Genomic DNA, 15,619 nt, shown 5'->3' on the forward strand with positions numbered 1-15,619 from the left:
TTGTTCCCATTCAATTGCTAGATGAGCAAATGCTTTGAAATGATACCCCAGAACCCCATCTTTAGGGGAAATTCTGGTTTTCGATTTATTTATTTTAGAGAGGGTAGGGGTTGGGTGGGCAGAAGGAGAGGGAGAGAGAGTCTCAAGCAGACTATGCTGAGTGCAGATCCCGGCCCTGAGGCTCCATCTCACCAACCTGAGTTCACAACCTGAGATCACCAACCTGAGATCACGTGGAAATCAATAGTCTCTCACTTCCCAGACTGTGCCACCCAGGCGCCCATTGCAGGAATTTTAAGAGCGCCAGCGGGTCAGCAAACGCTAGTGAGGGAAACTGAAAGTGTCCCACTGGGATGCTGTCCCAGGTCCCCATGGCTCTAACTCTTGCGCTTCTCATCTGCCAGCACTGTCCCTTACCGCTGCCCGAGTGCCAAAAGTGAAAAGAGACAAGGAGTCCCGGACCCTCCCACTCCCCCTCTATGGAAAGGTTTGGTCCTTGCTCATTTCCCATCACCAGCAACCGGACAGGCGGAGCAATACAGGAGAAAGATGGTCGAGCATTGCCTGGGGCACCGGAAGGTGCGACAGAACAAGGCCAAGAGGATGCCAGGCAGCAAAGCAGGCAAGAGGGCGCATGCAGAGCCCTTCCACCGAGATCCTGGATGGGATAGGAACTCTGCTGAAAGGTTTCTCTGCCCCTCCCTGCACACAGACTCAGAATATCAGCACCAGACCGGGCCTAGAGCAACTGTCTGGCCTGACCTTCTTGCTGTCCCCAAGGGAGGGAAGGACATCTGGAGAGACTCAACTTGCGCAAGGTCACACAGCTAGTGTGTGGCTGGCTGAACTGGATGATGAACGGAGGGCTCCTGCAACTCCCTCTGCTCTTTGCACTTACAGCCCCACTAGGGCTTGGCGGAGCTGCTTGGGCAAAGCATGTCATCTTGGCTGACCATTCCACAGTCAGTGTTGCCTAGGGCTGGCACCCGGGACGGGGCATCCATTCATTCATTCACCGGAGAGGAAGCACCGGCCACATGTCAGGCACCGTACTTGACTCCAGAGATGCGCCAAGCAAGGAAGCATGGTCTGTTCTGGTGCTGGGCCCAGAGTCCGCGTTCAGGAACTCTGCCAGCTGCCTAGGGAGGGCTGCCCAATAGAAACAGAATTCGAGGCACCATTGTGCACTGGATGTGTAACTTCTATTTTCTGGTAGCCCCACTGGAGAACAGTTAAAAGGCACAGCCGAAAGTAATTTTAATAATATGCTGTATTTAAGCCAGAATCATTTCCACATGTAAAATATGAAAATTATTAATGAGATATTTAGCATTCTTTTTTTGTACGAGACCTTTAAAATCTGTTGTGCATTTTCCACTTAGAGCATGCGTCAGTCTGACTCGCCACACATCATGGGCTCAATAGCCAAGTGGGCCCAGTGACCGCTGTCCCCAAGGGTGTCCCAGACACCGAACTTTGCCAACCTCCAGGTTCCCCCATCTGCAGTTTTATCATCCATGTGCCCTCAGCGGGACCACGTAAGGCTGAGAGGCGCAGTGGTGGAGGGGAAGCGGGGGAGAGGAAGGTTCCAGAACATGGTAGATCTCAAGCCTTCAAGGAGTTCCTGATTTTGCCTGTTCAGGTCCTCAGCCGCTCAGCCAAGGCTCAAGGACACATTCGCAGCTGTACTTGGCTTTGTTGTTGTTGATTTTAGAAGTTTCATGCCAATTAAAAGCGGAATACCAGGGGGGTGCCTGAGTGGCTTAGTCGGTTAAGCGTCTTAAGCATTTGCCTTCAGCTCAGGTCATGATCACAGGATTCCTGGATCAAGCCCTGTGTTGGGCTCCCTGCTCAGAGAGAGGTCTGCTTCTCCCTCTCCCTCTGCCTCTCGCCCAGCTCATGCACATACACGCGCGCTCTCTAATAAATAAATAAAATCTTACCAAAAAAGTGGAATAACAGAATCAGTGATGGGGGTACTCTGTGCTAAACAAGTCTACTCTACTCTCCAGACAAAAACGAGAACACCCAGTTCAGGCCACCGCTTCAGGTGTTCACATCAGTGTAAAAACTCGCACCATAGAGGAAAACCAAACCTTGCTGCTGAAAAGCCCCAAGGAGCACAGATCTGTCACAAGAAGTGACAATGGCATTCTTGAATCTGAGAGAACCCACGAGAATGAAGGGCCCACTCCCACTTTAGTCTTGGGGCCTGGTCCCACGCCTCGAATCTCCCCTTTGGGAACAACGCCCTGGCTTCTGGCTTTTGTTTTCTCCAGAATCTCTACCTGCAACTCCCCACGTGCTACCAGAGTCCCGCCTGGGAGCCTCTGGGAACGTGTGGCTCCCATCACTCAAGAACGAGTGTCGTTCTCCAAAAAGCTCTCCGAAAGACTGCACAATGCAAGAAGTTCGTATCACAGTGGTCAGTGTTGCTTGCCACCTTCACCCCTGCCTGCCTGTTACTCTTTTAGAAACCATGGTTTGAGAGCCCTAGAACATGAGGGTTACATTCTAAGTGTACATTCATTCTCTTCCCCCAATCGCATATTGTTAGAGCAGGAGGGGGCCTTAGAGACGATCTGGTTCCCTGTCTTTGCCTTAATATTGTAGGTGAAGACTCAGAAACTCAGAGATGGGAAGAGACTTGCCTAACAACTCCCTGGGAGGTTCTAGAACCAAGGACTTTCAGTGTCACATCCGGTGTTCTCTTTACAGCATTTCCTGCTTTTGAGAAGGCCCAAGTGTTTCAAGGCATCATGGCCAGACAGCAGACATCGGGTCTGCGTTCACTGAAAACTCTGACCCCAACCTCATACTCATCAAATCAAGATTTTACAGGTCTGTTTTTCCAGTCCTGCGATAGTCCTACTTTTCAGAAACTCTGTCCCTGTAAAACTTAGCGACATGTCCTCTCCTGTTCTCTTTGTGTTTAACCTGCAAGAAACAGTCATTTATTCTCATCTCCTAGATCTCCATGGGAGCCCCATTCCAACCAGTTTAGGCCCACCATTCCTGCCCCCACCTACCATTGTCGCCTCCCAATCTGGAAATGGGGTTTGACAGTGACGAGTGTGCCCTCTGCTGACCGGATGTCTGCTCTGCACTCATGTCCGCAGGACCCAAACACTTGGGCTTTGGGAGCCTCAGGCCACCTGAGAGACAAACAGAAAGGAGACATGAATGAGCGAACGTTCCCTTACTCTTTCCAGAGAATCTATACATTTTTCTTTTTTTGGCAAACCAGCATCCCTGACACTCTTCATCAATGTTTAGAGTGGGAAAACTATTATTCAAGAAGTGTCTAGGCTCTGATTTTGTTCAGAGTTAGCCAGAGAAGTACATTTCTAGCTTTTGCCATCCTCTTGCCCTGGACAAAAAAGTTAAAATGTATAAACACAGCACTTTCCGATTGTGGACGATAAGCCAGTACAATAACAAGCTTTTAAAATAGAACTTAAAAGGCGCCCCTTTCCTGGGAGCATGAAAAGTAATTAGAAATACATTTTGAGTCCTTCCTAGATCCCCAGGTCTCCTGGGGTGTGCTTTAGGATGTGTCACTTTTGTCACACGCCTCCTCCTGCCCTCCCCCCACCAGAGTTGCCTTGGGAGACCTGAGCCTCTCATTCTCTGGCCTTTTCAGCTGGAGGCCTCCCAGCGCCCTCCCCGGATTGCTTTCTACTGGGGCCTCTCCTTTTTCTTCTCTTTCTTTCTCTTTCTCTCTCTTCCTTTATTTCCTTCTCTCCTTCCTTCTCTCCTTTCTTTCCTGCCTGAGATAAGAGAGGCACCTCCAAGGCAGCCCCCCTGGGATGGACACTGGAATGTGTTTGCAGTCAAGTGTTGATACCACGGCAAACACCAGCCTGTTGGGAAGTCTCCAGGAGTTCAACGTTAGGATTAAAGCAGAGATCTGGCTGGGGGTGGGGAGGGATGGGGGTTGGGGGCTCTGTGAGGTGACCAGGCATTCTCTCAAGCCACCTGGGGCTCAGCACATCCAGAGTTCTGCTTGGGGTTCTGACTCAACTGTGTAGTGGGACGGTCCATAAGGGTCAGGAGATGACAGGACGGGGGCGGAGCTGTCCCAGAGCTTTAGAGCAGGAAGGGGGGTTGGTGCAGGGGAGGATTCCTCACAATAAGCTTCAGGTTTGGAGAGAAGAAAAAAAGAAAGCACCAGACCAAAGTGAAGCAAATCCAGGAGGAAAGAGGGATAGGAACAAAACCCGAGTCTTCATTCAACCCAAAAAATCTGGTGCCAAGGCAGGAAAATGAGGGCCTTCCCCACGCACATCCTTGCTGCCAAGCAAGCAGCAGAGGCCAGCGGCCTTTAACTCCTAGCCTAACAGCCTGTGCTCCCTTTTTCTGAATCCAGTGAAGGAGACCCCAAAACCCAGTTAGAAAGGACCACTGTTAGAATTCCTGTTGACAGTAGTTCAAGGTATGGGCTCAAATTTTTTCCCGGGGCGGGGGGGGGGGGTTGTTGAATCAAGACATGTTAGGAAATGCTGGACAAACTCTTGAATACTATGTCAAACACAGATTCTTTCCTATTTAATTAGAAGCTGAAAAGGATCACCAATAGAAAGTTTGCTATGGTCCTTCTGTTAAAAAAAAACTCAGCCCGGAGCTGAAGAAAAGAGCAGATATGAGTGGGGAGTGGGGATGAAGGGGCTGGGGTGGGGGGTGGGGTGAAGCCGAGAGCAAGTGGATGCCTTTCGGTCTCTGGAGGGCTGGAACCTTCTTTTAGCCATTGCCCAGAAGTGCATCAGGGACAGCTGAGGAGGGAGCGCCCAGCCCCGACCACCGTCCACTCCTAAATTTTTTGTTTCTGTCCCTTTGATCAGAGATTTCCTGGATTTGGCGACAAGTGGAGGCCCAGGGAGGAGGGTGGGGGCGTCGAAGTGTGGCCCCTGGGAGTGCGTGCCAGCAAACGTCCCAGGCTGCTAACAGGTAGGGTTTGTCTCCTTGATTCGTGGAGATCGCCTTGAACTGGACCTGGCGAAGTTGTGCCATCGCGATTGGTTTTTCACAGATGTTTCCGGGGTGTCCCTGGGAACTTCGCGTCCACTTCCTTCACTGGACACCTAAAGCGTGCCTGGCACTGTACCAAGCGCTCAAGATCTGGGGTTACTGTGCTTAGGCTGGGCGTAGGTCTGGGTTTTTCGGGAGTGCGTCCCTCTCTGCAGACCTATTTCCCTCACTTTCCGCTCCATCCCCCGGGGCTGGAGGGTGCCTGCGTGGCCCCGGACCTAAAGCCCAGCACCCTCTCCCCCACCCCGTCTACCTGTAGCTCGCGGTCCCGGAACCCGGGCTGGTCAGCATAATGAGGACGTTGTGCAGCTCTCTGTGTTGATTTAATACAAGTGCACCGTGAATGCGGAAAAATAAATAGAAGGACCGAACATATGACTCGCCGTAGTGAAAAGTCTTTTCGAATAAATAAAAAGAGGCCGAGTTTTCACTATTGAATGTAAATTCCTTTGAAGTGGAACTAATCATTTCAAGGATAGTTCACGTTGTCCTAACAACGGGGGTGAATGGCAAGGGCCCTTCTTTTTGTTAAAGATATGTTTTCTTTCTTTCAGTCAAAACTGATGATGATACCCCTTTCACGCTCTGTCCTCCAGGATCGTAAATCTCCACTCCCAGCTACCCAAATCGCACTTTCAGATGCCAAGCCCCCGCGGGTGACCGCTTCTCAGGCGGGGCTGGCGCGCATCGAGCTTCCCGCCCCCAATCCGGGACTCCGGGTTCCCCGCGCCCGTCGGTGCCACCTCCCGGCCGTAGGGGGCGCTGCAGCGCGCGGGTGGGGGCGGGGAGAGGGCAGCCGGGGCTCGGGGTGCAGCAGCGTCCTGGGACGCGCCGAGCCCGGGAGGGGGAAAGCCCTGAAGCGCGCGGGCTGCAACTTCAAACTAAGCGGGACGCTGCGGCTCCCAGGTCTCCCAAGTCCCCCGTCAATCTTCTCCGGGCCCCAGGAATGTGAAAAATGCTCACAATGGCCGCACGCTTGCCCCTTGCCCGAGATCATCAGGGGCTGGTGCCCACGTATTGGAGAGGAAAGGTCGTCCCGACAATCCTGGGGGGCCAGGCGGCTCAAATCCGAACTTTTCTCTCCCAGGCCGCGCCTCCCTCCACAATCCGGAAGACCCTTTCGCCCCAGGCCCCCGTCCTCCAGCCCCGCGGCGCCGGAGCCCAGCCCTTCCTCGACGCCCCGGGCCCTCGAACGGCCACCGGGCCGTAGCGGGGCGGGAGGGGGGCTGTGGGGCCTGGGATTCGCGGCCCAGGAGGGTGTGCTCATGACCTTGGAAGGGAAGAAAGCTGCTCCCAGTTCACCGACGCCGCGGCCCTGGGGGTGGGGGAGGAGCTCCAGAGGGCCAGGCGGTCCCTCTTGGGTCCCAGAAATGCTGAGCCCGGGGCAGGGGACGCCTAGCTGGGTCCCCTCGTTCCGGAGCGAGGAGGGCCAGCCCCCTTCCTTCTGCGCCCCCCACCCCCAAGCGGGGGAAAGGGCCCCACCAAGGTCACACGGAGAGGTCCTGGGGCGTGAGCAACGAAGGCGGCCGACCGAGAGCGCCCGCAGGGGTGGGCCTGCGCCGGGCGGGCCGGGACCGAAGCCGGGCAGCGGCGCTTCCCCGGAAGTGCCCGGTTCCGCCCGCGGACGAGGGGGCCCCTCGGCGGCCCGGCCCAGGCGGGGCCCGCTCGCTCCTCGGACGCTCCGGGGCCGGCCGGGGAGCGCCACCCAGCCGGAAATGTCGGGGGCAGGCAGCGAAGGGCCGATTTCTTCGCCCGGGTTCGCGCCGGGCGTTGCCTCGTGGGCAGAGAACGTGGCCACGGTCCGACCCCGGCGCCGACTGTGGGCCTCCGCCGGGGTTTTAAACGCCTGGCCCCCTCCTGGGTGGGGACCGGCCAGATCGAGGCGGGCGGTCCGCCAGGCGCGCGGAGCCGGCGCGGCTTCCCCAGGGGACAGAGGGGCCGGGAGGGCCACCCCTCAGCGCTGCCCCCGGGCTCGCGGGTCGCGGCCCTGCGCGCACCGCCCCCGACCCCGCCGCGGCCCGCTGGCGCTCGGGGACCCAGATTAGCGGCTCCCGGACCGCGAGGGAGCCGGTCGGGGAAAGTTCACCAGCAGGGCAACTCCGAGGAACTTGGAGCCGGCCGGTAGCTCAGCTTGGGCCCTGACGATTCAAACGAGCTCTTCTTTCTTTAAAACGAAACGAAACAAAAATTCCACCCTCGGGCCTCGGACAGCGCGCCGCGGGCTCGGAGATCTGGGCCGGGCCCTGCGGCCGGTTCCGCCCTGTCCCCAGGCTCCCCGCGCTGAGTCACCCAGGAGAGTACTTGGAGGGCTGGCGGGGGCCGGGGGGCTAAACTAGGAAAGCTTTTGTGAGAACTTGCCTTCTCCTTCCCAAAGAGCCAGGCTCCGCGGGTGGCCCAGGGTAGCCGGGACTTTGTGGGCGGGATGCTGCCAAGGGTCCTTCCGGCCTCAGTTTCTACTTCTGTTCAGGGGGAACGATAGGACCCTTTGCTCGCGGAGGGGCAGCTAGCTGTGAAGCTCAGGGTCTGGCGTACGGCAGGTGCTGAGAAAGCTCGTGTTCCCTTTCTGCCGCAAGCCCCAGCCCCTGAACTTGCAAAGGTTGAAAAAGAAAACCCCGCCTGAGCGCCGAAGGAGGCTCGGTTGTCGAGATTCTCGATTCCTGTCTGTGAGGGGGCCCGGGCCCCTCACCCCGGAGCCCACGGCCCGCACGCGGGGCGGCGAGTACTGGCCCCCGCGACTCTCCGGGCCTGCGGCCTGGGGGGCCAGGGTGGAGATCAGAGCCGCCTGGAGCCCCCTCCTCACCCCCTAGCCTGCTGGCCGTTGGCCTTCGGGCCGAGAAAGGGATTTAGAGACCGGCGTCGAGCCCTACGGGGAGCGGGAAACAGAGCTTAGCCGCAGCACCCCCATGCAACCTCGCCAGCTTCCAGGACGCTGGCGGCCCGCGTCCGCCACTGAACCGACTCCTCCGGCCACCGGGACCTGGCCGGGGCGCGGCCGCCTGCGCTCGGTTTGGCTGGACTGGGGGCTCGCGGCGGGCGGGCGAAGCGATCCCCGCTGCCCCTTCCCGCCACTGCGCCGGCTGCGGAGGTAACATCTGTGCCGACCCCCCCTCCCTTCTCAGCCCCCTTCACCCGCCACGCCACCTCTATTTTTTTTTTTTTTAAAGAAAGAAAGAAAACGAAAAACCAACCTTCCTTTCCCTCCACAATAGACACACCAGGGGGTTTTTCACTTGGCCAATCTCAGGAGTTTCATATGAACTTCATTAAATCAATTACTCGGTGAACACATCACAATTTATTTGCAATTAGTATCAAAATGTCTTACTTTTCCTAATAGGTCGGAGCAGATGTAGCTACAGAAGGGACAACGCGTTTTCGTGAAATCTATCTCTTGCAACATATTAAATCTTGTGGTCAGAAGAGAAGGAGAAATTCAAAGGCAGTTTAGAGGAGGAGAGAGAAAACGCGCTGGAGACAAATGCGATCCGTGCAGGTGTTCGAGCAGCTTGCGCTATAATTGTATCTAGCGAAAAGGTTGCCTTTATTATCCTTAATGATAGAACAAAAGTCACCATAATTAAACGTCTGGTTCTCTCCTATGACTGAGAGGTGCGTGTCTGAAAGGCGCCGGGTACAGCCAGGGACTGCAGAAATGGTTAACAAGACGCCCCATTCTTTGAATAGTGGCTTTGTCTTATGGGGAAGGGGGTAGAGACAGAAAGAGAGAACAGTTATCTAATTTTCATTGCTCCAAACCAGAGATTTATTGATTGCGACAACAGTTTTATTGTACGCGGAGAGGGGGTTGTTGGAGGTTTATAGAAACTGATTTACTTTCGTTTGGAAGTAAAATCATATGCAACAGTCTCCCGTTGGAAGGTTGGACCTCAGCTCCTGTTAATACCATTAGTGACACAGGATCGAATTTCAAATGAAGCCTGGTGACAATTACAGACGGAAACAGATGCCCTTGGAAATTTAGGTCAAGTGTTCAAGATTCTGGTTTCATGGTCAAGGTTGTCTTGGGGGTAACCTTGAGGAGACGCTCATAAATCTGTCCTCCTCTCCGAGCTGGGGATGCGCCTTCCAGGGGGGATGATGTGGGGAAGAGGGGGGCAAAAAATTTATCTAGAGGGTCCTTAGGTCACGGAAAACAGAAGAGATGCCGAAGAGCTGTAATACTAGGCAAGTGTGCTGGGCTGGACAGCCTGAGTGTGTGTGGTGGAGGGCAGCAGCTTCTCCAGGGGGAGCCGCGGGGAACCCCAGCTGCGCGGGCGGGACTTGCAAAGACCCCTTGAGCTCTCGCGTCCTACTTGGTAGTCCCCAGCAGGCAGCCCTGGAAGACGTCCCTTAGCCTCAGAGCCTTTTTTGTACCCATCCGCAAAATGGGAATCAGGGGCCCGGCCTGCTTCTACCGCAAGAGCGGGCGGCAAGGATTAAGCGCGACAACGAATTTGAAAGCGTCTAGGCTTTCAAATGCAAGGTATTATTCTGAACGTGCTGCCCCCTTCCTTTGCATTTTAATCACTTGCCCCTCAGCTCAGTGAAAAAAGACACCGTGTCTCTTTCCTTCTCCCCGCGGGAACCTTCCCTGCGAGCTGCCCGCTCGGCTCCGGGAGCACCAACGCCTTCCTTCGGGGTATGAAAACGCGTTGTCTTGCCCCGGCGTTCGAGCCCAACCGGCGTCTGTAAGCGTGGCAATCTTCGGGGTTTACGTCCCTCTGGTGAGTGTTTTCCACTTGACAACTCTTTTAAAGACATAGAACCATATTTTATTTACTGCCTACTATAAATTATTTACTAGCAGGCTGAGGTAATTCCATTAAAGCCGCACGGTTTGTTTATACTAAATAGTTATCTGGGGACTCTTTGCTCGCCTTCGAGCTGCGAGGCTCCGGGGAGGTGGGGACGGTCCGCGCGGCCAAGAGATGCCCATGGAAAGGAGACGGGTCCAGTGGAAACGAAAATGGCCCCATTTCTCTTGATGATTCATTAAAAATTTAATACAGTCTAATAATTGTCGTTTGTGTTTGGTCCGAGGTGTCATTACCGCCCCCGCTGGCCCTCCCCTCCCCAAACCCCCGGGGGTGAGGGGGGGCGGTGGGGGATGCAAGGGGCTATTCCTTGGATGCGGGCGGGGGTGGGTGGAGGGGAGGGAACTCGGGGGCTCCCGGCCCGGGCTGCTAGCGAGAGAAAGGAAGCTGGGCGAACTTTGCCTCTGGTCCCCTCCCCCAACACGTGCATCCAGGCAGAAAAGAGGGAGTAGAAAAAACCAGCCTGAGGGAAGGCACTAGGCTTTAAGGATTGGCTGCGTGTGTGTGTGTGTGTGTGCGCGCGCGCGCGCGCGCGCGAGCCTGTCTCTCCAAGATTTTAGCACTGCCCCAGAGTTACTTCTTTCCACTTTTCTGATTCTCTCTGTGGTGCGTGCATATAAAATTTTTTTATTTCCACCTCTCAGTTTAGGGAAATACCAAACACCACAGGAGATACATTGGCCTTTGGGGGAGAGTACAGGGGGTTGGACGAATTAACCTATAAATGAAATTGTTCTCTGAAATCGCTGCTTTGAGTTATGCTGGCCTCGGAGAAGGTGGGGTGGGGGGGTATCTATTTCTGCCGAAGGCTTTTTTAAAAGAGGCTCTAGAGGAATGTAGTAATGCTGTGTTAGTTTCCCACCTGGTTTTGCAGATGGGGATTTCAGAATGGCTGGGTTATCGCCATAACACAGGGAGAGATAAACAAGACACCTGGACAAAAAGCCAGTTGTCTGAATCAGCTAGGAAGTGATCTACAATAAATAGAAAGGTCGAATATTTCATAAGCGTGTTTTTCCCCCTCTTTTTCTTTCAGCTGAAATAGACATGCACGGTAGGGGAAAAAAAATCATATTGGTTTCAGTGCATGAAAGACCTACTGCTGTTCATTACAGAGCTGAAGGACTGGAATTGACTTAGACATTCAGGACATATCCTGCATTCCCAGGACTTACGTTCCCCAATCATTTAAAATTCAATGACATATTTTTAATATTCTTGGATTATATTTCTTGGTAATTTGGTTACCTTTATTAGCTTAAATCCTGTTTTATCAAAAAGGGGGAAAATTATAATATGTATAAACACCTTCAGTATGCAAACACGCAAGTTAACCCTGTGAACACCAAGTTAAATGTACATCATAGAATCCCACATTTTGACAGCCATGCACATACACTTTTTAAAAAACTGAGGTGCAGTTTACACCACATAAAACTGACCATTTTAGAATGAAACAACTCAGTGGTATTTAGTACATTCCCAATGTGGTTCAACAGCCACCACTGTTTAGTTCCAAAACGTGTTCATCAAGGATCAAGATGACAGGAATGTATCGAGTGTGATAGAACCGAATACTTTAAAGTGGTTAAAATAGTAAATTTTTAAAGTTAATTTGTTCTCATTACTAAATTCAATCCTAATCCAATCATACAAAAACACGTATTCCTAAAATACCCCAAGTCCAAACGAAACGAAATGAAAAATAACCGTGATCATTGACCCAAAATAAAACACTGTACCCAATAAATCACTACTCCCCATTCTCCCCAACTCCCAGCCCCTGGCAGGACTTTTTATTGGTGCTAGTATCTCTTAAAATATGTATTTTCCCCAGCAGCAAAATTTCTGTATGCTACGATTTCCTTAAAATCTACCTATTTCATCATGTTGCATTCCACACATCTAGCTACAGATACAAAGAGACAGGGGAAAATCGACATAATCTGCTTATTTGTATTTGCTCTAGAAGCCAATAGAAGGTTTCCAGATTGGTATTTGCAACGTGGGCCTTTTTAATGAGTGGGTGGATCCCTGGGCAACACTTAACAAATACTTTGTCAGTCCGTGGGAGGGACAGGAGTTTGAGGCAACAGTTAATCTTGCTGTCATCAGTAGAAAGTGGATTAGAGTGGCATTTTCTCTTTTGTAATGTAATTCATAAAGTTTAACAAAGCAATAGTTATCATCCACCTTTTGGAGAAAAGAGCACTAAGATGAGTTTTTGCAAACCGTTTGTTTCTGGCATCAAAACTGTGCCCTGAATTCACAATTATGGAAGAACTTTGTGAAGAGCTGAGAATCGTCAGAGTTCTATCTCTTCGGTCCTGTGTGTGCTGATGCATTCATTTATGTCACACGGTTCACCACAAAGACCAAAGGAAATATGATTGCGGCTAAAGAATTTTAATCAAAATCGAAGCTATCATTCACGGAACCAGGACTCCAGTGTCTCAGGCCCGAGGAGAAGCTACTGCAGTTAAGATGATAGCCAGAGGTTAGGGCTGGCCGGGAATCATGAGCTTAGACAGGTTTTGTGTGTGTGTGTGTGTGTGTGTGTGTGTGTGTGTGTGTGTGTGGTTTTTTTTAATTGAAATTTTTACTTAAATCCAATTTAATTAATACATGGTGTATTATTAATTTTAGAGGTGGAGGTCAGTGATCCATCAGTTGCCTATAACCCCCAGTGCTCATTCCGTCCCTTGCCCTCCTTAATGCCCATCCCCCAGTGACCCCTCCTCCTGCCCCTCTCCCCTGCAGCAACCCTTACTTTGTTTCCTAGAATTAAGAGTCTCTTATGGTTTCAGACAGGTTTCTGAACCCTGTCTGCTCCCCTGGATTGCTGAGAATTAAAGGAGCAAAGAAATGTGTTGGTGGACAAAATCACAGGCGGTCAGTTCTGCAGCTGGACAGTTTGATTCATTCTGCTTGGAGATGGTAAGTTTCAGAGGAGTAAGCTGATTTTGACCCACAGGGATAAATTACAAATGGCACGTTTTCTGTTTAATTTTTTTTTAAAGATTTTATTTCTTTATTTGACAGACAGAGATCACAAGTAGGCAGAGAAGCAGGCAGAGAGAGAGGGGGAAGCAGGCTCCCTCCTGAGCAGAGAGCCCGATGCGGGGCTCGATCCCAGGACCCTGGGATCATGACCTGAGCCAAAGGCAGAGGCTTTAACCCACTGAGCCACCTAGGGGCCCCTTCTGTTTAATTTTTGAACTAGCCCATCATGAGGGGGAGATAAAGAGTGCTACCTAGAACTGTTCCATTCCTCTGAGACATTTTCCCAAAGAAGCTTATTTCTTTTTGGCCTTAAGCATTCTTTTGCCACACGGTTTTCCAACCGTATCGCTATTGACTTTTTCAATATCACTATTGACTTTTTCAAACAGTTCCCTGTTGCGGAAAGCTGCCCTCTACCTTCTGGGCTCTGTGGCAGCCTCCTTGGCCCCAAACCATTAAATGCCAATAGTTGTAGCAATGAAAAATGTCTCCAGAACTTGTCAAATGTCCCCTTGGGGTCAAAATCGTCCCTGGCTGAGAATCACTGTTCTAGTGTTATATTTGATTTGGAAATAACTGGTTTTCTTTTTTGATTGAATTTTGTAATTTTGTAAAATATACTGTCTTGTCTCTTAATTCACAGTATTCGTTACTATAATGCATAATGATTAGAACTGAAGTTTTGTTTTTGTGAAGTGTAGTTGTCGCTGAAACACACCATCTTTCTTTTTTTTAATTTAATTATATTTTTTCAGTGTTCCAAGATTCATTGTTTATGCACCACACCCAGTGCTCCATGCAATAGGCGCCCTCCACAATACCCACCACCAAGATCACCCAACCCCTAACCCCCTCCCCTCCAAGGGTCCACAGTCTCTCATGCTTCATCTCCCCCTCCGATTTCCCCCAACTCCCTTCTCCTCTCCATCTCCCCATGTCCTCCGTGTTATTCCTTATGCTCCACAAGTAAGTGGAACCAGATGAAAATTGACTCTCTCTGCTTGACTTATTTCACTCAGCATCATCCCCTCCAGTCCCGTCCATGTTGATACAGAAGTTGGGTGTTCATCCTTTCTGATGGCTGCGTAATAGTCCATTATATATATGGACCACATCTTCTTTATCTACTAGTCTGTTGAAGGGCGTCTTGGCTGTTTTCACAGTTTGGTGACTGTGGCCATTGCTGCTATGAACATTGGGGTACCAATGGTCCTTTTCACTACATCTGTATCTTTGGGGTAAATACCCAGGAATGCAATTGCAGGTCATTTCTTGAGGAATCTCCACACTGTTCTCCAAAGTGGCTGCACCAACTTGCATTCCCACCAACAGAGTAAGAGGGTTCCCCTTTCTCCACATCCTCTCCAACATAGTTGTTCACCGTCTGGTTAATTCTGGCCGTTCTAACTAGTGTAAGATAAAACACATCGTACTAAAGTCAGCAAAGAGCTTAGAGATTCACTAGTGCTAAGAGCCTAGACTTGGGTGTAAATTCTATACACTAGTTCTGTGACCTTAGGGCAGTCACTTTACCTCCCTGAGTCTCGGTTTCCTTCTCTGTAAAATGCCCATCAAAAGATCTATGTGGGGTGTAAAGCAGGTAATGCATGCCCAGGGCTTAGCACAGCTCCTGGCACACAGTAGGCAAGTACTAAGCATCTGCTATAGTCAGTCCCATAGTACACCTACTGTGCACCAAGCAGAGTTTGAGGCTCTTCCCTTCCCCGTGGAACTTGTGTTCCACGGTAGTGACACATGGGCCTGGCGACGGCTCAGCCCTCCTTATTAACACAGTTGGCTGCAAAACATGACAGTTCCCCTAAGAAGAGTCACCAGCTGTAGCCGTGTCCTTAGTCCTTGTTTCTTCCCCACACTCCTGGGGCTCTCTCCCTTGGATTCCCCAGGCCTCTCCCACTCTCCCCATTCCTAGTCTCCGAATCCAGCTCAGTTGGGTACAAAAACCCCCTATCTTTGTATCTGTAGACTCTTATCTTTGTATCTGTAGTTAGATGGGTCTTTGCCCTTTACCACAGCTGGGAGAGCTTGACATTTTCCAAGAGAACTTTACCAATCATTCAGGAGATATAAAAAAGGAAACAATTATGGAATAAATGAGCAGCATAAAGCTAGATTTCTAAAACAGAGGTTTCTGATCCCTTGATCTCAGTCAAGGTTGCAAAGAACCTCATAAGTCCATTCTATGTTCTAATGCAGAAGACAGGTGCATTTTTTCCTTCACTTACCAAAGTTTAGTGCTATGAAAGCAGGTATTGTAACAGAGTTGACTGGGTTGGGGTGGGAGAGGTCGGGATGTTTTCTAGTAAGGTGGTATTTGTGTTGCAGTCTTAGGGAGGAAGAAGGTGCTGGCCTAGTGAAGACCCACAATAAGAACATTCTAGATAGAAGGAGCAGCAAGTGTAAGTGCCTTGAAGCAAGACTGAGTTGGGAATAATAATAACAATAATACTCACTATATTCTAGGCACTATTTGAGGAACTTTTCATAAAATCTTTTTTTTTAAAGATTTTATTTATTTATTTGACAGACAGAGATCACAAATAGGCAGAGAGGCAGGCAGAGAGAGAGGAAGGGAAGCAGGCTCCCCGCTGAGCAGAGCTCCCAATGCAGGGCTCGATCCCAGGACCCTGGGATCATGACCTGAGCTGAAGGCAGAGGCTTTAACCCACTGAGCCACCCAGGAGCCCCTTGAGGAACTTTTCATATGTAATCTCACTTAATTCTCTCAATTAAGGGAGTTAGTATTTATGAGCTAG

The 15,619-nt window shown here is 51.2% G+C and overlaps 1 protein-coding gene across 2 annotated transcripts in view; it reads right to left on the reverse strand.

The window, feature by feature from the left end:
- Nucleotides 1-3,155, reverse strand: part of ZIC3 (Zic family member 3) — a 113,880-nt gene extending 110,725 nt beyond the window's left edge. For both annotated transcript variants that reach the window (XM_082717587.1, XM_082717586.1), the window contains exon 1: nt 3,030-3,155. In XM_082717587.1, the coding sequence (XP_082573713.1) occupies nt 3,030-3,111 (82 nt within the window). In that variant the 5' untranslated portion in view covers nt 3,112-3,155. The remainder of the gene's footprint in view (nt 1-3,029) is intronic.
- Between the last annotated feature and the right edge of the window lie 12,464 nt (nt 3,156-15,619).

Source organism: Mustela nivalis (assembly GCF_964662115.1).
Source record: "Mustela nivalis genome assembly, chromosome: X".
NCBI lineage: Eukaryota > Metazoa > Chordata > Mammalia > Carnivora > Mustelidae > Mustela > Mustela nivalis.